Here is a 22,467-nt window from a genome sequence, read left to right as displayed (position 1 = left end):
TTTTTGTTTTTTTTTTTTTTGTTTGTTTGTTCCCCCCGCTCCTTTTTTGAGGGTTTTAAAATTTAACTGTATACTTATGTACAGTTAACATTTTATTTTTATTTATCATTTTGTCCCATCTTAGATGACTGTAAAATTAGGATTCTGGTACAAGGCTGTGCAGAGTTTTTTGCAAATGATAAAGGCTTTTTTCCCCAAATAAAAAAAAAAAAAAAAAAAATTGGCAGGAAACTCCTGCTAGTTAAATGGTGAAGAAGCAGGAGTTCAAACTAAAGGTTACTAAAGGGTTAAGTAATAGCAAACTTGTTTTAAAAAGGGGGACGACGACACATCAGGTTCCTTTTTTAATTGACATTTGCAGATCAAAACTTCTCCCTTTTTTGATCTGCAGATGACCGAAAAAAAATGGCTACAAAAGTTACAATAATACTTTGTATCTCGTGTCTGAACAGTGGCTATAAATAATATTGTGTCAGTCCACATTTATTGCAGCACCAACAGCAATTACAGCTGCTATATTTACACAACTCTTGACTGCCATTTTGACAGTCTGGAATTTATCTTGAGTACAAAGGGGAGGGGCAGGAGGACAGGATGTACTATGCACATCTTGTGCACTTTTGACTTTCTTTTTTTTTTTCATCTTTCTTACATGGTAGTACATCCAGTGCCCACAATTAGATAATTACATAGCAGAGCCACCCAATACAAATAATGAAGGTTGTGTGTGTTCAAATGTGTGCCCGAATCAGGAGGTGTGTTTGTTTTTTTTATATATATTTTCTCTTGGGACAGTGGCGGAAGTGGGAAGGGATCAAAAGAGAAAATCCCTTGTTAGACACGAGTGTCCCCCATTTTTCCTCATTATACATTCCAGTGACAAACATAAAATTGTCAACCAAAAAAAGGGAATCTCCCCAGGGGGAGAACACAGCAATATTAACCTGAAACTTTCTAATTGCTGTTTGATTTTTAGTGACTTTTTAACCACTTCAATACAGGGCACTTTTACCCCCTTCCTGTCCAGGCCAATTTTCAGGTTTTAGCACTCTGCTACTTTGAATGACAATTGCGCGGTAATGCAACACTCTACCCAAACTAAATTTTATCATTTTGATCATACAGCTAGTTTTTTCTTTTGGTGGTATTTAATCACTACTGGGTTTTTTTTATTACTTGCTAAATTAACCAAAAAAAAATGAAAATTTTGAAACAAACCCCCACATTTTACTTTGTTTCTGTTATAAAAGTTTGCAAATAAATTGTTCTTCATAAATTTAGGCCAAGATGTATTCTGCCACATTTCTTTGAAGTCTATAACTTTCCTACAGACTAAATATTACCGTATTTGCCGGCGTATAAGACGACTTTTTGACCCTTGAAAATCTTCTCAAAAGTCGGGGGTCGTCTTATACGCCGGTACACATGTTAGGGGGGCTGCGGCATTAAGTACAGGGGTTTGCAGGGGCTGACGTCTCTTACCTGGATCCAGTCCCACGACGATCCGGTCCAGGAAGCGCGGCGTCTCCTTCAGTTCGACCACTGGAAGTTCGTGCGGCTGCGCGGCTCCGCCTCCTCACCGGTGATTGGCCGCCAGAACTGTAGCTCGGGAAAGGCACACAGGCGGCCAATCACCGGCGAGGGGGCGGAGCCGAGCGGCCCCGCGAAAATTGAGTGCCGGAGCAGCAGGTAAGTGCTCTGTGTAGAGGTGCTGCTGCAACCACATATGCTGGCTGCAGCAGCACCGTACTAGAACAGGGTCAGCAAGTGTCAGTGGGAGGAATAGTGCCCCATCATTGGTGTCACTGATACCAATGATGGGGCACTATTCCTCCCACTGATACCAACGATGGGGCACTATTCCTCCCACTGACACCAACGATGGGGCACTATTCCTCCCCCCCACTGACACCAACGATGGGGCACTATTCCCCCCCCCCCCACTGACACCAACGATGGGGCACTATTCCACCCCCCACTGACACCAATGATGGGGCACTATTCCACCCCTCACTGACACCAATGATGGGACACCATTCCTCCCACTGACACCAATGATGGGGCATTATTCCTGCCACTGATACCAATGATGGGGCACCTATTCCCCCCACTGATACCAATGATGGGGCACTATTCCTCCCACTGATGCCAATGATGGGGCACCATTCCTGCCACTGATACCAATGAAGGGGCACCTATTCCCCCCACTGATACCAATGATGGGGCACTATTCCTCCCACTGATACCAATGATGGGGCACTATTCCTCCCACTGATACCAATGATGGGGCACTATTCCTCCCACTGACATCAATGATGGGGCACTATTCCTCCCACTGGTGTGCATTGGAAGAGGGGTAGTCTTATACGGCGAGTATAGCCCAAACACTACATTTTAGCAGGAAAAGTAGGGGGGTCGTCTTATACGCCCAGTCGTCTTATACGCCGGCAAATACGGTAAATACTGATTTGGGTTATTTTCACCAAACTATGGGATATATTTGAAAATTGATCAATCCTGAAGTACTGACAGCCAATCTAATTTCTTGAGGCCCAAAAATGTCAGAACAGTACAGATATCCTCCAAATGACCCCTTTTTTGCAAAGTAGACAGTCCAACATATTTCATAAGAGGCATGGTGAGTGTTTTTGAAGTTGTATTTTTATTTTTTTTTTGAAAATGAAGACATTTAAGAATTTATTTTCACAATTGTTTTTACATACGGTCACCAGTGCAGTACAGTGTCAGCATATAACTGGTGTGGCGGTGATAAGGGACACTGATGACAGGAAAAAAAATAGTACAAAATGATTTTTTCATTTTTTTTTTCATATTGCACCAGAGTAGTATGTTACCATAGTAACATTGTACTACTTTTGGGAAATGATCAGGTTTTTTTTACACAATTTGATTGCTTATAGCAAAGAATTTAACTGAATGAAATTGATTCATTCAGGGGTTTTTTTCGTTGTGATTAGCTATGATTGGCTACGACTAATCACATGACACAGATGAGCTGTGATCGTCCCAGCCTGTGCATGTGATCGCTGTGACCATTCTCAGCTAGACAGTTGTATACAATGGATTGCATAAAAGGAAGCCATCCATTGTATACAACTGTCATGTGACCTGCTGTGATTAAGGCCAGTACACAGATCTGTCATCGGCTGTGTCTGAGGCACACGGCCGGTGACAGATCTCGCCACAGCGCGACCCTGCAGGCACACGCAAAGCGCGATCTGGGAGGAATGTCATATGACACACTCCCGGGCAGACAAAGTGTTCGCCCGGCTGTCATTTGACCATAGGCCAGGTGGCAAGTGGCTAAAAAAAAAAAAAAAGTCTCCACCTACATTGTATGCATCTGCTGGCTTCATTGCTATTTGAATAACGTGCCCTTTTTTTTTTCTTTATTTCCTCAGAATTCAATTCGACATAATTTGTCTCTACACAGCAGATTTATTCGCGTACAAAACGAGGGCACAGGAAAAAGCTCTTGGTGGATGATCAATCCAGAAGGAGGAAAAGGTGGGAAGGCACCTAGGAGACGTGCCGTGTCAATGGACAACAGCAACAAGTACACTAAGAGCCGGGGAAGAGCAGCAAAGAAAAAAGCATCAATGCAGGTGTCCCAAGACTCTACAGATGATAGCCCATCACAACTGAAATGGCCAGGAAGCCCAACATCACGTAGCAGTGATGAGTTGGATGCTTGGACAGATTTCCGTTCCCGTACAAACTCTAACGCCAGCACGATAAGTGGTCGTCTATCTCCAATTCCAGCAACGACTGAGCTTGATGATGTTCAGGACGATGATTCTCCTATTTCTCCTATGTTGTATAGCCCTGGCAGTATGTCTCCATCCATAACAAAACCATCTACGGTGGAGTTGCCAAGGATAACTGATATGACTGGAACCATGAATTTAAACGATGGTCTAACAGAGAATCTTATTGATGATTTGCTGGATGACATTTCCCTCACTCCATCTCAGCAGTCATCTCCTAGTGTTGGCATGCAGAGAAGTTCCAGCTTTACTTATGGCACTAAGGGCTCAAGCCTTGGCTCTCCATCCAGTAGCTTCAACAACACTAGTAGCTTCAATTTCCCATTGACGTCTCTTCGTCAGTCTCCAATGCAAACCATTCAAGAGAACAAACAAGCAACATTTTCTTCCATAAACCATTATAGCAACCAGTCTCTTCAGGACCTGCTGACCACTGATTCACTTAGCCATAGTGACGTGTTAATGACTAAGTCTGACCCCCTTATGTCCCAAGCCAGTACTGCAGTCACTGCTCAGAATTCTCGTAGAATTATTCTAAGGAGTGACCCCATGATGTCGTTTGCAGCCCAGCCTAATCAAGGGGGAAGCCTGGTTAATCAGAACTTGCTCCACCACCAGCACCAGTCCCATAACTCATTTCTTGGTGGCAGTCGTGCCTTGTCAAACAGCATAAATAACATTGGTTTAAATGACAGCAACAATTTAGACTCGTCCAAACACCAGCAGCAGTCCTCAGTCACTCATTCTATGCAAGCCCTCTCAGACACACTCTCAGGACCCTTGTACTCCACAGGCATGAACCTTCCAGTGCATGAAAAGTTCCCAACTGATTTGGACCTGGAAATTTTCAGTGGGAGCTTAGAATGTGACATGGAGACCATCATTCGTAATGAATTAATGGATGCAGATGGGCTGGATTTTAACTTTGATTCCCTCATTTCTGCTCAGAATGTCAGTCTAGCGGTGGGAAACTTCACAGGTGCTAAGCAGACATCGTCACAGAGTTGGGTACCAGGTTGACGAAGCGATGGAAGCATGAGTTTACCAGGTCAGTGTCTGCCTATAAAACCTGTATAGTTGCAGTAAAATCTTGAGCAAAATGTATTGCAATTTTGATAATGTTTTTAAACATTTCATTTTTAGATACTAGTGAAAAAAACAAGCCTGACTGCTTGGTTTGAAGGTTTTAGTTTTTTTGTTTTTTTTTCTTAGCTTGAACTATACATACTAGGTTCAAATGGGCAAAAGTGGCTTTATGAGAATAAGAAGTGCGATGCTATGAGCTCAACCCTGTCTCTCAGAAAAATATGGAGACTGCCATTGTTGACCCTCTTTTGAAAATGCTGACCCTCTTTTGAAAATGCTGGTTGCATTACTGTATGGGTTCAGCACATTTGCGTCACTGATCTGAAACAAGTAGGTGTCACAATTCCCCATCTCTATAATTTGTTCCAGGTTAGACTCAAAGCATTGAAGTCACAGCATCAGCATGACAGCCAGGCAACCAGCATTCTCAATAGGCAGGTCATCAATAGCAGCTTTTGTAATTTTCTCTTAAAAGGTTCACTTTTAAAGGTGAACTGTAGACACATACAAAAGATACTATTGAATGCAGCTCTGTATTCATTAATATATCAAAACTCCAGGTAAAGGGAAAGCAAAATAAAAAAAAGCCTTTTTTTTTTTTTATTTTTTTTTTTTATTTATTTTTTTTTTGCCCAAGGCGCCAGGGAAGAGGACCTTTACCTACCTCTCCCCGGCTGTTGGTGCTTACCTCTTATCTCCAATGTTTTGGGTTGTGAGTGGGTTCTATGGACACAGCGGATCACGTGATACAGTAAACTACCAATCACAACAGCCTTTTACCACGTGTCACCGGGTAAATACAGTTGCCAGTTATAGGCTGCACTTTCCTCACACTGTCGCAGCATGAAGAAAGTACTGCCGATAACCGGCAATTGTCAAAGAAGTGATCAGCATTGATCACCTATGCCTATCAGTGCAGCCTCATCAATGCACATCAGTGAAGGAGAAAAATAACTTTTTTCTGTTTTTGTTTATAGAGCAAAAGATAAAACACCCAGCAGAGATTAAATGCCACCAAAAGAAAGCTTTTTGTTTGAAAAAATGATACAAATTTCATATGGGCACAGTGTTGCATGACCGTGCAATTGTCATTCAAAGTGCGACAGCGCTGAAAATTGAACTGGGCATAAGTGCCCGATAGATAAGGGGTTAAGAAAGTAAAACCTTTTTTCTTGTATCTTAGTTTATTAAAAAAAAAAACATTTAATACTTGCAATGAGAACAGCCCCAATGCAAATGTGTTTTCCCTTTTCTCTAAAATCCCATTTTAAATAAAGTATGCACCGTAGTGACGGGAATAAGGTCTTCAGTCTGATGCATCTGCTTTCACTAGGCAGTCACAAGGTAGGGCTGCGAAGGAGACCTGTATGTATTATGAACTGCAGCAGAGAAAAATCAGATTTCCTGCCCTGCCAGAATGGGTTGTGCTGTGTAAGGGTAGCCATACACACTTAGATAAATACCAATTTTTTTCCAACCAAAATAATCGATCTATAGTCAACAACCCATTTGACCGATTGTGTCCACACACACAAGGAATTGGCTTACGATGAATAATTGTAGATTGCAATTTATGATCGCAAGTAATCAATCACATCTGTTTCCATGTAATCTCAAAATCTGATCAGCTGGAATATGATCATGTTCATGAAAAAGTATTTTGGTGCCGCCAGTCAGTGCAGAACAATCGATAATTTTCCATCATGGCCCATTGACCCCATTTGATCTAATCAATTTAGATTCAATCTTGATTGGATTATAAGGGGTGTTATTTATGGTGTTTTTGGGGGTAATTTTTTTTTTTTTTTAATTTTTGAAATGGTCAAAAATACACATTTTTTGCAGGTAAAACCGCTCCCTTGATATTTATTTATTTATTTTTTGTGTGTGTGCGCGCAAAATAAAGTGTGTGTGTGTGTGTGTATATATACATGATTTGCATTTCTGGGTAGGGGGCACGCACGCGCCGCCCTACCTGCGTCGCCATTGACAGCTACAGATGTTGATCACTGGGTCCCAGCCGGAGTTTCCCCTCCGGCGATCTCCTGCCAGCAATAACATGTTTCTGTGTATTTCTCTGCACAGCAGCATGTTTCCCTAGTAACACACACCATTAACCCTTTGGTCGCCCCAGATGTTAACCCCTTCCTGCATAGTGTCATTAGTACCGTGCCAGTGCTTTTTATTAGCACTGATCACTGTATAAGTGTCATTGGGATGTCAGTGGCGGTTAGTCAGATCCTACCCAGTGTCAGATTGTTTACAGCGCAGAAAATAAAAACCACACAGGTGATCAAATACCAAAAGAAAGCTCTATTTGCGGGGAAAAAGGACATAAATTTCACTTATGTACAGCATTGTCACGCAGTTGTCAAAGTAACGCAGCGCTGTATCGCTGGAAGGGGGGTAAATCCTATGGATGGCAAGTGGTTAAGTTACATTTTGCAAATAAAGATGAAATGGCCAAAAACATATACTACAAAATCCTATAATGGTATTATTATTCTAGAGTCGGTATTGTGAATACACCAGACAGTACTAAATGTATTGCAAATAATGTCGGACTTTATATGCAAATGAAAACCCTAATAGTTGATGCATTTTATTTACAGAAAAAAAATCATTACATTAATTTTAAATACTGCTAGTGTAGTAAAATGTATTTTCAGAATGATTATGTTTTTGCAATTGAATATTGCATGATTATTCACTTGCATAATTCAGAATTTTAAACGTAAATTCATGTTTTTTTCTTATATAGGAGTGTTACTGGCGCTATGCAGAATTCCCTTGCTGTACAAATGTGCAACATGTCTTCTGTACAACACATCAACACAGAGGCCAATAATTGATGTTCTGTGTACGGAAGCTGAAGGCATTCATAATCATTCTAAAGAATGTTAAAACGTATTTTGTAAATTCAACAGTAGGATTGCATTGGTTCTTCTTCCTTTTTTTTTTTTTTTTAAATTGAGGGACTTGTCAATGTGTACTGGTTTCATTTACACTAGTCAATTTTTTGGGGGGTTGAGTAGGGGGCTTATTCACATGGAAGGGGGCCCTTGTTAAAGGGGAAAGCACCCCCCATGTTGAGGGCATGTGGTCTGGTATTGTTCATGAAGGCAGATGGGGGCTGCATCCTTGTCTTGTCCTTTCCTGGCCTGCCATGCTGCATGCTTGGATGAGGGTCTGGTATTGATTAGGGGGTGGGGGAAAATGCCCCTCCACATACCTATTATTTTAGTGTGTGTGTGTGATCCCCTCAAATGCATACCAGACATGAGGGGCCTGGTAAGGATTGGGGTGGAACCATGTGCATTTTTTTTTCTTTCAGTCTGCACTTTGTCTACATTCTGCTATCAAGTCATGGTTTTTAGGATGCTGGCATGTGCTAGGTCTGTTTTTTATATAAAAAAAAAATCATAACAGTACAGTAACTGAAAGCTAAAAATTGGCCTGGGCAGGAAGAGGGGTTAAAGTGCCCAGTATCAAAGATGAAGTCAACTCCAGAACTTCAAGTGTTGGAATCCACCATAGTAAGCAAAGCAGGGAATTCTTGCCCTCTTTTGATGGATGATGCTCCAGCATACATGATGTTCTTTCATCCAAAACAAGGAGAGCACTTTAGTTCACTCACTGCCATACAAAGAGGAGCTGGTCAAGCTGACACTTCTACTAGCCTCAGTATGTAGTTGCATTCCTTCAGAGGCTGTACTCGCTGCACTTGCTCATTTTTATAATTGAAACCAAGTGCGTCCTCTGCTCTTTCCCCTCTTCCTAGTCTTGTAGAAAACAAGAACAAAGCTTGAAACTTTTGAGCCTTGTTCTGGTATCTTCCAAGTCTTGGAAGAGAGGAAAGAGTTGGGTGGAGCAGTCACATATCCCAGCATCCCTCATTGTTCCTGGCTGCCATGCATGCCAAAACTGCATCACATGACCAACATCCAGCCAATAGAGGGACATTTTTTAAAAATGAAGGCTTTTGTCTGTGGATCAATATGGATGGGAGAAAAATATACTGATTTTTTTTTTTTTTTTTACAAATTAACAGACAGTTGGCAACCCTGGGGGCAGTACAGGCATCAATCTAATCATGATTTATTGGTCAATATATGGCTGATATTGATGGGTAAATCGCAATCAACCTGATCCTGACCCCCACATTAGAGGTGTTTTTGTTCTGACTTGAAACAAAGTGTTATGTGCAACCCCCACTGGGTACTGTTCTACTGACCTGGTCAGATTATGCAAGATGAGCACTAGAAAATGTTTAGTGTCTTCTTTTGAGCATCAACCATGATGATACATGTACACTGCTGCCAAAATTGAATTTTGTTTCCATCTCTGGACCATTTCTGGTTTACGTTATTCGCAAGTAAGCTAATTTTATCTGACAGCAAGTGCTGTGTGTAGGGAAATGCCAATATGACTTCTTTCCTTTACGTTTTTACCATATGTTGTAGATAATTTTACAAAAGTCTACATTTGATCATAATAATCACATATACAGAGAACATCTTTCTGTAAAAAGTGCACTTCCATTTCTTTTTCGTATAATAAAGAAAAAACAATTTGGCTCTATTTTCAATACTGCAGCAACCTTGATGGTTGGTAATGTGTGCTTTGACATTTACAACACAAGAAAGCATTATTCTTTTGTAAATATTGCTCAGAGGATTGCACTTGTCATAGGTGAATGATTTACCTTCTATGTCTAGCTTTGTAAAAGCAAAATTTGTACTCCACCCACACGGTTAGTGTTCATCTCTGCCATGTTTCAGCAATGACAGATGTTGAATGTGAATACACTTCCTTCTCTTGTATGGTGTGGCCAGCAGGTGGGACACTTCTTTGTGCACAGCTATAATAGATCCTTAGTAACTAAAATGTTTATTTGAATGGTTAGCTCCTTGTGTTGTTGGGTAAGTCCCTCAGGTCCTAAAAGCCTCAGTACATTTTACCAAATATGCTGCAATATGACTTGCCATGCTATTAACCAAGATAATTTTTATAGTTCTTCCAAAAAGAGGTCACCATTTCAAATAAAAGCAGACCACATGTACAGGGGGCTTAGCAAACAAGTTGGTTTACATTTTAATAAAAAACAAGTGTTGAATAAGACCACCTTCAACTTTCTCTTGTGCTCTTGGTTTGTTGCATTTTTTTTATTTTTTTTCCAGGGGAAGAAGAGAGGCGATGAGCATGAAAACATTACGAGGAGGAAGGGACAAGCTTATTCTTATGTTGTCAGTCACTAAACAGATATTTTACCCCTGAAAACAGGATGAGGGAGGTGGTGGGGGGGGGCGGTGAACACCTTGGACTTTAATGTAGACTAAAATATTGTTACCAATTTTTAACAAATCTTTGTTTGCAATATATAAAATGTATCGCAGTTACCGTATTTTTCGCTCCATAAGACGCACTTTTTTCCCCCCAAAAAAGGGGGGGAAATGTCAGTGCGTCTTATGGAGCGAATATGGAGCGGCCGGTCCGGTATTTCCACTGCCGCCGTGTCAGAATACCGGGCCGGCCGCTCAGCTCTACAACGGGACCTTATAGAGATGACAGCTGACCTTTGGGGAGGGAGGGGTAGCGGGTACCTGAATTTGACAGGTACCCGCTCACACTTCCGTGGAGTTGTTCTTTCATCTTACCCGTTCCTCTATCCAGCGGCGCGGTCTTCCCGGATTCTGTAGTGTGGGCATGACAGCCGGGTGCCAAGTGCGCATGCGCAAGAAGCGGTGCTTTTTGTGAATGGTAAGGCGGCACCTGGGACACATGACAGATCCCAGAAGCCACCAGACCAATCACAAAGCGCAAGTGCTTCTTGCTCATGCGCACTGGGCACCCGGCTGTCATGTCGAGCGCCATTACAGAAGCCGGGAAGACAGCGCGCGGCTGGATAGAGGAACGGGTAAGATGAAAGAACAACTCCGCGGAAGTGGGAGCGGGTATCTGTCAAATTCAGGTACCCGCTCCCCCCCCTCCCCAAAGGTCAGTAGTCATCCCCTGTACTATCCACAGTCTCTGGTCATCTCCTGTGCTGTCCCCGCAGTCTCTGGTCATCTCCTGTGCTGTCCCCGCAGTCTCTGGTCATCTCCTGTGCTGTCCCCGCAGTCTCTGGTCATCCCCTGTGCTGTCCGCAGTCTCTGGTCATCCCCTGTGCTGTCCGCAGTCTCTGGTCATCCCCTGTGCTGTCCGCAGTCTCTGGTCATCCCCTGTGCTGTCCGCAGTCTCTGGTCATCCCCTGTGCTGTCCGCAGTCTCTGGTCATCCCCTGTGCTGTCCGCAGTCTCTGGTCATCCCCTGTGCTGTCCGCAGTCTCTGGTCATCCCCTGTACTGTGTCCGCAGTCTCTGGTCATCCCCTGTGCTGTCCGCAGTCTCTGGTCATCCCCTGTGCTGTGTCCGCAGTCTCTGGTCATCCCCTGTGCTGTGTCCGCAGTCTCTGGTCATCCCCTGTGCTGTGTCCGCAGTCTCTGGTCATCCCCTGTGCTGTGTCCGCAGTCTCTGGTCATCCCCTGTACTGTGTCCGCAGTCTCTGGTCATCCCCTGTACTGTGTCAGCAGTCTCTGGTCATCCCCTGTACTGTGTCCGCAGTCTCTGGTCATCCCCTGTACTGTGTCCGCAGTCTCTGGTCATCCCCTGTACTGTGTCCGCAGTCTCTGGTCATCCCCTGTACTGTGTCCGCAGTCTCTGGTCATCCCCTGTACTGTGTCCGCAGTCTCTGGTCATCCCGTGTACTGTGTCCGCAGTCTCTGGTCATCCCCTGTACTGTGTCCGCAGTCTCTGGTCATCCCCTGTACTGTGTCTGCAGTCCATTAGTTCAGAATTTTTTTCCCCCTGTTTTCTGCCTCTAAAACCTAGGTGCGACTTATGGTCAGGTGCGTCTTATGGAGCGAAAAATACGGTATATAAAAAGTCACTCTTTCTTGAGAGGAAACTCCCCAACGACTTGGACATGCCGAAGATAGTATGTGGGGCTCTTAGTTAACCATGTGACTGCCTCTATGCCTGTCGTGGGGATAAGACCTGCTTCCTCAGGAGTACCAAAATGTTCAGTTCTCAACAAAAAAAAAAATAAATGATTGCACATATAAGTATATGTACAGCAAAATATACATAGTCCATATAATACAGTATATGTGCAATCAAAAATCTCAGCATTTGAGATTTTGATTGTACATATATTGTATTGTATGGACGATGTAAATTTTGCTGTATGTTTACTTATATGGGCCACATTAGCGGAGTGAGGTTTACATAATCATCCTCTTGATCCTGCAGAGCAGGCAACAAAGTTTTTAGAGGAGTAAAGGCACAAATTGGGTTAAACTGATCTACTGATTCACCAAAACATACCATGTGAAGGCTATAGAATCCCTGAATACAAATCTGCTCAGTTTGTTGTCAAGACCTGAAAGCTAGGAGATGAACGATTGGTGTTCCCCATCTGTGACAGAGGACTTGTGTATGTATATTAAAAAAAAAAAAAAAAAAAAAAAACCCCTGTGAAAAAGGTAATTCTCTGGGGTCTAGATATTGACAACTGAGGAAGTTTGTCCACCAATTACAACACTCCTGGGATTTGAGAGCTGGACCATGAGATCCTGCCCTTGTCCACTCCAATTCGTTATGCCCCAGTGTTTCAGCATATGATCCTGTGTCCTATAATGTTAATGTGGTGTTTTGGGGTTTTTTTGGGGGGGGGGGGGGGGGCTGTTTGGGGTTTGTGTGTTTTTTGTTTTGTTTTTGTTTTTTTGTTTTTTCCCTTCAACCAGTGGCTTGAATGAAAAAAGACCTGATTCCCCCATCCACACATTTGATATGGATGGGGAAAATCACTCCCACTGTGCTATTTTGCCATCAGAACACACTGATCAGTTTTGTTAGCTATAGCCAGCAGCACCGATCTTTTGTATGGCCGCCTTCAGACTAAGAAAATAATATTTTTCTCCTGCCTGTAAAATAATTTTCTTGGTGTACATTTACAGGATACAGGTCTGAGTGGGATGGTTTATGCAGTGCTGATCTTATAGCTTTACTTTGGCAGAGTACAATTTTTCTGAAGGTGGAAAAATAACCTTAGACAAAATCCTGTTTTTACTCTGTATGACCTATAGGATATAAAATAAATCTATACAAAGTATCTCCTCCTGTAAATACTAATGCAGTTAGAAAACGCAAAAGATAATTAAACCGCAGAAACTATGAAGTACAAATTGATGAGATTTGAGTAGATCTTTGGGAGGACACAGTACACCATACTTACTATATTTCCCTTTGTACACAGATGATGTCCTAATGCATTGAGGCATACCCTGTCTCTTATGTGCATATAAGCAAGTTACAGTGCAATAGAACATACAAAAAATATTACATACATAGGAACCGCTGCTCTCTTTCTAAAATATTACAGAGTAAAACATTTTAAAAAATGTATTCTAAATACTTGTTAAACAAGCATATTGAAAACTTGTTTTTAATCCCTTTCTAACTTTGTCTTTTCACAGGTCCAGGAACTGACAAAAGACCCTATAAATGAAACCCTTTGCCAAAACTGCTGTCAGCAAGTGGACAGTGATACTGTTTACAGCTTAAGACCTTTTCACGAAACCTGCGTCAATTTCCTTACATTATGAAGACTGTTAGCAGAAATCCTTTAACTCCTGTAAAGGTCCTTCCAGGATGTTTTCTTCTCTCATGCTCAAGTATGCAAAACCTTCTGCATGGAATGAGAACGTAGATGGAGGAGTACAATATATTTCTTGTGAACACTGTGTAGTTATGCAGCGGTGTGTGTCAAGCATTTCATAGCTGGTGTAGTTGCCTTGCATCGCACCCCCCACCAGCTGTGAACAACCAAACCATCTCCATACTGGGTTTTTTTTTTTTGTTTGTTTTTTTGTTTTGTTTTTCCTTTATTTGGTGTTTTGAATTACATTTTTTTTTTTTTTTTTTTTTGTCTTTTTGCAAACCTTAATTGTAAAACTCCTCATTGAGTGTTCCATTTCTTCATTTTACTAGCGGAAATCCTCTGCCAGACATTCATATAAGCTAACAGTCGACCTTCTACAAATTTCTACTGCCTCCTTTACGTCAAAAGGCACCACTTTCCATGGAGAAACTTTGTCATGATCACTTTAATTTCCGTTATAACTTACTTTTTTCATTTTTGAAGATGAGGAAATTCAGGGATAAATTTGTTGCTGACATGGTACTACTTCCTGTCACCCAAATCAGTTGTATACTGCTGTATTTTACTAATATATCCTGAACAGTGGAGTTTATACCATTTTGTTTTAAAGCTGTATTTTCATGCCTTGTTTTTAGGTATTTTTCCCTCCAGGTTTATTGTCACATAGAGAGTTTAAGCATAGAAAATCCAACAGACATAGCAGTGTTTTGGCAGTGCTGTCTATGCACAGATACGGCCAGAATTACTGTACTTGGGATGTTTGTACTGCACATTGCACTATATGGGTCTTCCATTACTTCACTTGGAATAATCTGCCCTGCACATGGAAACCCTGGACAGCAGTGTGACACAACTGTCTAACATTTTACTATGCTGTCCTCTACTTGCTGAACCTGACATTGAGTATAGGAGATGGGGCGTGTTTCATGTGACACTATTATCTACAGGAGATAGCACAGTGGTGCTGAAAGGGCCCTTCCATTATATTCTTTGGCATGTCTGATATTCTAAACTCATTTCTTTTGTCTTTTTATGTATATTTTTTGGGAGGGGGGGTTATAGTGTGAACAAACCTCAATGGTACAATATTGCAGCTTGATATATAGAATACAGAAGGTGTTGATTTGCAAATATATACATTCTGTATTTTTGATTGATATATGAAAACTTTCCTTAACATGGCATTATTGAATATAAATCTATAAATATATTTTGTTATGTACAGAGATAAATCATTATGCATGGGTCTTAGGAAACAAAGGCAAAGTAGCATCATTTTTTTTTTTCTAAGAGGTTAAAAGCATGCTTAACTATGACGCGGCCACTTTTCCATTGGAAACACAAGCTACTCCCCTCATCCCCCCCATCACTACTACTGATAAAGCCATTTGTGTAATTCCTAACAACCTTTGACTTTCTTAGCATTTCATTGGTGAGGTTAGAGCTGTGTGATAGGTGTCTCAGAATCTTTGTACTGTAGCCATTACGTGTGTTTTTCCAACACAGCCCTTTGTCAGTCTGTACTGCAATGCATGTGGTTTTCATCTTGCCCAATATACCTATTGTAGAAGAGTAAAATGTAGCATTTACTTTATTAGCCCACCTCAGTAGAGTCATAGGTGGTTGGTTTATCTTACAAATGATCCTTACTTTTAAATAAGAAACCCTGGAAGCAAACGTCAGGGAATCAAGACGGCAATTAGCCATTTACACCCATGGTGTTTGTAGCAGTGGCTATGTCTCTGATTACAAAGCAGTCTCCTGTTTCTTACCAGTGTGCATAGATGTGCACCAACACATTACTAACTGTGAATTGAGTGAAGGACACTATGTAGTGTCTACTGGAATACTGAACAAAGTGGGATCAACATTTTAGAATCTACACTCATCATGTTCTTCTACAGATTATAGTTTCATTCAAACTTCATATAAAATTCTTTATGGTGAACACTGTAGAATAATACCAATTTGGATAATTAAAATTCATTTTATGGAATGTCCAAGGCCAACTAAAATAAAATACAAAAAGCATACATCTGAAATGTCTCAAAAAGCTCTGAGATAAACCAAAGCTTTCAGTAGCAAGAACTTAAATTCTTAGTTTTTTGTTTTGTTTTTTTCATTGTTTCATATGTCCACGCTGGCCCCCACAGCTATTGTACAATGACTTGGGAAAACTTAAATGTGAAATGGTATATTATTGTAAACCAAAGCTGAATTCCAGGATAGGCTTTGACCAGTTTTTCTAATGCACCTCCTTGTAGAAAATGTGTGTTAACTTTAATATTGATACCCATATTCCCTCTGATACAATTCCTGGCATTCAATGTTGTGGCTTTGCTTTGTGGATGGTATATTGGCATTTTTGTGGGCTGCATGCTATGAAAACAGCATCTTGGCGCTACTAGAAAAGCTCAATCATTCAAATAGTTGGGGTTATTACCGGGTATGTACTGTGTACATATACACCTCCTAGAAACCTCCCATTCCAGTTCATTTGATGTGATGTGTATTTAAAAACAAAAAAAAAAAAACTTGCAGGTGTCTTTCATAGCCATGATGTGCAAAAAAGATCCAGAAAACTTCGAGCATTGACTTAAAGTGGAGGTAGCAAAGGATGAGGGAGTGCCAGATTAAAAATCTGGCAATAATATTGCTCAAGGGTCTCCAAGCTTTCTAAACAAAAGGCCAGTTTACTGTCCTTCAAATTTTAGGGGCGGGACATATTGTAGCCAGTGGGAGTAGAAAATGTCTTGGTATTAGAGGGGGTAAACCGTTCCCCATCTTAGTAGTAAGTGGAGAAATGGTGCCCCATTGTTGGTGTCAATGGCAGGAATAGTTGCTCATCATTAGTGTGAGAGGGAGGAACTATTCCCCACTGTTGCTGACAGTAGGGGAGGGGGCATTACTGCTCTAAGGGCTAGATAAGAGCAAGCAAAGGAGACCACTGCTATAGCTGAAAGGCCATTTATGACTACAAGTCTTTCTGGTGTGCCTGGGGTACAGCTTTTATATTACACATGCAGGAATTATAATATTCACTATACAGGTTCTGCAAAAATTCAACAAACCGCTTGCTACTAAGTTAAAAGATGGCATAGCCCTTACAAATAAAAGCACTTTACCAGCTTGTAATAAAAAGCGGAACCAGATGTATCAGCAACAGAATAACGGGCATTTTTTAGTGTTCTGGATATTTGACACTTTCCAAAAGAACTGTGCCACGTATGAAGTTCATATTGCTCTTTGTGGCCTGATATTTGTTTTGTACATCTGGTTGAAGCACACAATACTGATTTGCTTGCATTTGTAGAAGATCTACCCATCATGTTGCAGACTGGAAGGGTACTCATTCCCTGTTGGGTTTATTTAGTAAGCATAAAAAATGATGAGCAAAGTGTAACAAATGGCAACAAACTAGATATGAATGTACAAATGTGGATCTTTATAGAAAGGATTTTGTGGCTTAATGCACTTTTCATATTGTCATTATTTACTGCTGTAACGAATAACCCCAATAATTCTCTTTTGAGGTCTTAGGAAGTGGGGGGGTAACTAAAGACATCCTTAATTGTCTATAATAATTGTAGTACCATGTAAGTTATTTTTAAATGAACCCCTTTTATTTAGTATGGTACTAAAATTTGTACTATTTTTACAGGGTCCCAGTTTTGTGTTTAGTGTACAGCTCCCATTGATCCATACAGATAATGTAGAAACAATATTGATGATACAGGTCTATAAATCAGGAGCACATTATTTCTAACAAATTTCTTCCAACTGAAACTCCAAAAATCTAAAAGGACCATTTTAGGAGTTTTAGCTGATCGCTCTTCTCTACATTTTTTTTTTCTTTTACATATGGTATTTTTCAGTATCAGATACTTTCTGCAACTGATTCAGATTTTGCCACTCAAAAAAAATGTATATATAATTATATTTTAAACAGCATAACTCTAAATTGTGTCATAAGTAATTCTGGAATCTTTGTCACATTGCATAGAAATGACCTTGTGCTTGTCTGGTATAACAGGTAACCCTTGGCCTTGGAGTGTTTTTTGTTTTTTTTCCCCTGAGTGATCACCACTTCTACAACAGAATGATTATGTAACAATGGCACCTTGACACTTTTTTTTTTTTTTGCTTTCCCTTGTCCCCTGCAGCTTAGGTAATGTTTACAAGGATTCCTTTAATCATGGTGGTTTGTGCTGCCTGCAGTAAGCCCCTTCAGTCTCTACATCATAGTGGAGTCTGCTTTTCCTTCAATGCACAATCATTCCCTATATTTACAGTCTTCTCAGCTATGAAGGGATCAGAAGGAGAACTTTGGTGGTGCTTTGTCAGTATTTATATTGTGTGAAGTTTAAATGCTTTGCATCATTGCAATGTAGCAGAATACCCTCTAGTAAACAATGCTGAACAATGAATAGTCTGTGTGATTCTTGACATATGTATATATTTGGTTACATCTAAGCCGAAGCAGCTGCAATATACAGCAGTACTCGGCTACAAAGTGGAACCAAATGTGTTCAGCTTTAGGAAGCTGCTTGTCATTTTGTGCTGCTCATGGAATTTTGTTCTTAATGGTGCTGTAATGGGGTGCTGAAATCTCCTTTACTGCAGTGTGTGTATGTGTGTAATTTTATGTGGAAGCCAGTACTGCACAAAGGTTTCATGTGATCCTGCCTTTGTTGGGGGTGACCAGTTCACACTGACCTCCGTTTTAAAAGGAGCTGTATCGCTTAGCAACCTCAGCAATAGAATATACAGTGATGTATTTCTTTACAACTCGGGATCGGCTTGTTGGCTTTGCAAGTTTTGCCTTTAAAGGCTGTGCTGTCGAACAAATTATTGCTGAGTTTTACATCACATATATTGCTATGCTAATAAAAGCTAAATTGAGAATTAATACCGAACTGGAACTATAATTCATCCTGAATTCGTGTTTTATTCAGCACTTAGGCCCAAATACAATCTTACACTCCCCTCAAAGGGGAATGATGTATGATTAAAAAAATAATTTAAAGTGGATATAAAGGCTCAAGGTTTTTTACCTTCATGCATAGAATGCAAAACCAGTGTGCAGCAGGGCCGCCTCCTCCCCCCCCGCCCCCCAAATACTTGTGAGCCCCTTCATGATCCAGCGATGTGCACAAGAGTCTAAGCTCTCCAGGGACTCTCCCTTCTCATTAGCTGAGACAGCAGCGGGAGCCATTGGCTTCCACTGCTGTCAATCACAGCCAGTGAGGAGAGGGGGCAGGGCTGAGCCTGCAGCAGTGTTTGTGAATGGACTGGCAGTGGCTCGGGAGAGAGCCTTCTTGGGTGCCCCCATAGCAAGCTGCTTGCTCTGGGGCACGTGGCAGGAGGGAGGAGTCAGGAGCATCGGCGTGGTGACACAAGAAGAGGAGCATTGGGGCTGCTCTGCAAAACAATTACACAGAGCAGGTAAGTATCAATTTGTTTTTTTTGTGTGGTTTTTCCCATTCTGCATTTTTAACATCACTTTAAAAAGTTAATTTTAAGGTTTGTTAAGGACAAAATGTTTTCATGCTTTACAACAAATAAATGACTATCCACTGAGCTTTAGCTTATTGTACTGTCCCTTTATTAAATCAAGGACTTTAAAAAGGCATATTAAAAAAACGATCAACTAGTATTGATTTACTGTGATCTAGTGCTCACAGTATTCTAATATATACTGAAACACATAAAATAAAATATTTCTTAATATTGATTTAACAATGCAATGAAAAGTTGTAATTTGGACTTTAGAACTCATTTTGTTTTGTTTTTTTGTGTCCTCCCCCCCCCCCCCCCCCCCATTAACATGTGTATGTATAGTTACACACTTGCGCATATATATATATATATATATATATATATATATATATATATATATATAAAATAAATCTTGCCTAAACCAAATGACAGTATACAGTGAGGAACAGAAGTATTTGAACACCCTGTGATTTTGCAAATTCTCCCACTTAGAAATCATGGAGGGATCTGAAATTCACATTGTAGGTGCATTCCCACTCAGACAGAATTTTAAAAAAAATTCAGGAAATCACATTGTATGATTTTAAAAGAATTTGTCTTGCACTGCTGAACATAAGTATTTGAACACCTAAGAAACAGCAAGAATTCTGGATCTCAAAGACCTGTTACTGTGCCTTTACAAAGTCCACCTCTGCTCCACTCATTAATCTAATTTAGTAGCACCTGTCTGACTGTGAGGTGGACAGGTGTCTTTAAAGAGCTCAGTCAGACGCCAACTACTACCATGGGCAAGACCAAAGAGCTGTCAAGACACCAGAGACAAAATTGTGGACCTCCACAAGGCTGGAAAGGGATACGGGGCAATTGCCAAGCAGCTTGGTGAAAATAGATCAACTGTTGGAGCAATTGTTAGAAAATGGAAGAGGCTAAAGACTACTGTCAGTCTCCCTCGGACTGGGGCTCCATACAAGATCTCACCTCGTGGGGTATCACTGATGATAAGAAAGGCGAGGTATCAGCCCAGAACTACAAGGGAGGAGCTGGTCAATGACATGAAGAGAGCTGGGACCACAGTTTCAAAGGTCACTGTCGGTAGAACACTACGCCGTCATGGTTTCAAATCATGCATTGCACGGAAGGTTCCCCTGCTCAAGTCATCACATGTCCAGGCCCGTCTGAAGTTTGCCGATGATCCAGAGGAGGTATGGGAGAAAGTCATGTGGTCAGATGAGACCAAAGTAGAACTTTTTGGTCTAAACTTCACTCGTCGTGTTTGGAGGAAAAAGGATGAGTTGCATCCCAAGAACACCATCCCTACTGTGAAGCATGGGGGTGGTAACATGCTTTGGGGGTGCTTTTCCTGCAAAGGGGACAGGACGACTGCACTGTATTAAGGAGAGGATGAATGGGGCCATTTATTGTGAGATTTTGTACAACAACCTCCTTCCCTCAGTCAGAGCATTGAAGATGGGTCGTGGCTGGGTCTTGCAACATGACAACGACCCAAAGCACACAGCCAGGATAACCAAGGAGTGGCTCTGTAAGAAGCATATCAAGGTTCTGGAGAGGCCTAGCCAGTCTCCAGACCTAAATCCAATAGAACATCTTTGGAGGGAGCTGAAACTCCGTGTTGCTCAGCAACAGCCCCGAAACCTGACAGATCTAGAGGAGATCTGTGTGGAGGAGTGGGCCAAAATCCCTGTTGCAGTGTGTGCAAACCTGGTCAAGAACTACAGGAAACGTTCTGACCTCTGTAATTGCAAACAAAGGCTTCTGTACCAAAAATTAACACTGATTTTCTCAGGTATTCAAATACTTATGTTCAGCAGTGCAAGACAAATACATTCTTTAAAAAAATCATACAATGAGAGACAGAATTTAGAAAAAAAAGAATTCAGGAAATCAGAAATCATGGAGGGTCTGAAATTCACATTGTAGGTGTATTCCCACTCTAAGTGGGAGAAGTTGCAAAATCGCAGGGTGTTCAAATACTTCTGGTCCTCACTGTATTCCCTGGTCAACATCTGTTGTCCAGCGTACTGATAAAAAAAAAACCTATATAATATGTATACGAAGACTAGTATCTAGCGTTTTACCCCATCTCCCTGACCACTTCCCACCCCTTCAGTACTTTAAATTGCTTAAATGAATATAGAAAAGCAGTTATGTTTTACATATTGTCTGCCATGTTATGTCTTTTAACAGAAAAAAAATTACATACGATACAGAGTGAACCTTATAACTTTAAGCAACAGAAAACAAGACCCGTCAATTAACAACATTTATATATACATATATTTGTAGATTGGGAGGGGGGGGGTGTCAATGGAAATATCGTTGGCGGGTGGCTGCTTAGTAAGGGACATTTTGTTTTAGGAAGCATTAAAGCTATTAAATTTTCTTTTCTTGTGTATTCTGTTTTGTCTATAAAGTCAGAGACCAGATAGTGTTATTTTACCTAACAATCGTGAAGGTGTTTGTCATCTTTTTCAGCCACTAGCTTGGCACTCTTCCTTTTTTTTTTATAACCTCAAATATTTTCTGGAAGATTACACAATGACAGCCAAGCCTGTCCTACAGAATGAACTCGGTATATATCAATGCTTTCATGACATCCACATTCTACTATCTTTTTTGCTGAGTTGGAGATTGGTGAGCACTCATATGTATAGATTGATATCTATGTATTCATAGTTATGTATATTACACCAGCCAAATTCTTTGCTTTTGATGTCTACAATCGATGTACAAAATGTCTCATGTATATTGTCCAAACACTTTCACTTCTGCATTGTTAATGGAAGGAATATCTGCGGCATTAGTGTGTTTACAGTTTACATGTTGTCACATGACCTGTGTGTTATATGCAGGATGCATCAATTTTGAAACCATGTACACTTATTTCTATGGAAAGGCAACAGCCCACAACTGTACTACCTTCTACCCAACAACCTGATTCGGACACCTTTTTTTCCTTTTTCAATTGCAATAGAAAAGCAGTGCTTTACTCCACATGGTGTTAGTAGGTATTACCTTGTGTATTCCATTTTAAATTGTAATCTAGTTTTAAAACCGATGGTGATGCATGTAAATAAAGCATAATGGATCTCTGACTTGTGTGATACATTTCTTTTTCCCTTCAGTTTGAGGTTTGTCACATGGTATTCATATTTAACCCTTTCACTGATGGGCCCTGTGCCTCCCCTTTATAAACACAGGCGAATAGACCATTTTTTTTTTTTTTTTTTTTGTTTCCCCCATGTTTAATTTTTAAAAAAGGTACAAGTATAAAATAAAAACTCCAAAAGCCATTTCCTGAAAGTAAAGGACCAGTAGAATAAAAAGGTGCTACTGTTTCTTTTCGATCTTGTGATAGTTGCGCAGATGTTTATCAAA

The 22,467-nt window shown here is 40.8% G+C and overlaps 1 protein-coding gene across 1 annotated transcript in view; it reads left to right on the top strand.

Annotated features, from left to right (window-relative positions):
- The window catches only part of FOXO3 (forkhead box O3), a 116,491-nt gene extending 94,307 nt beyond the window's left edge, over positions 1-22,184 (top strand). Inside the window, exons 2-3 of the mRNA XM_089664818.1 lie at positions 3,423-4,836; positions 13,388-22,184. Of these exons, the coding sequence (XP_089520944.1) occupies positions 3,423-4,808 (1,386 nt within the window). The 3' untranslated portion in view covers positions 4,809-4,836; positions 13,388-22,184. The remainder of the gene's footprint in view (positions 1-3,422; positions 4,837-13,387) is intronic.
- The last annotated feature ends 283 nt before the right edge of the window (positions 22,185-22,467 follow it).

Source organism: Staurois parvus, unplaced genomic scaffold, assembly GCF_062004578.1.
Source record: "Staurois parvus isolate SC_StPar_1 unplaced genomic scaffold, SC_StPar_1.0 ptg000048l, whole genome shotgun sequence".
Taxonomy (NCBI): domain Eukaryota; kingdom Metazoa; phylum Chordata; class Amphibia; order Anura; family Ranidae; genus Staurois; species Staurois parvus.
This window is presented reverse-complemented; position numbering and strand designations above follow the sequence as displayed.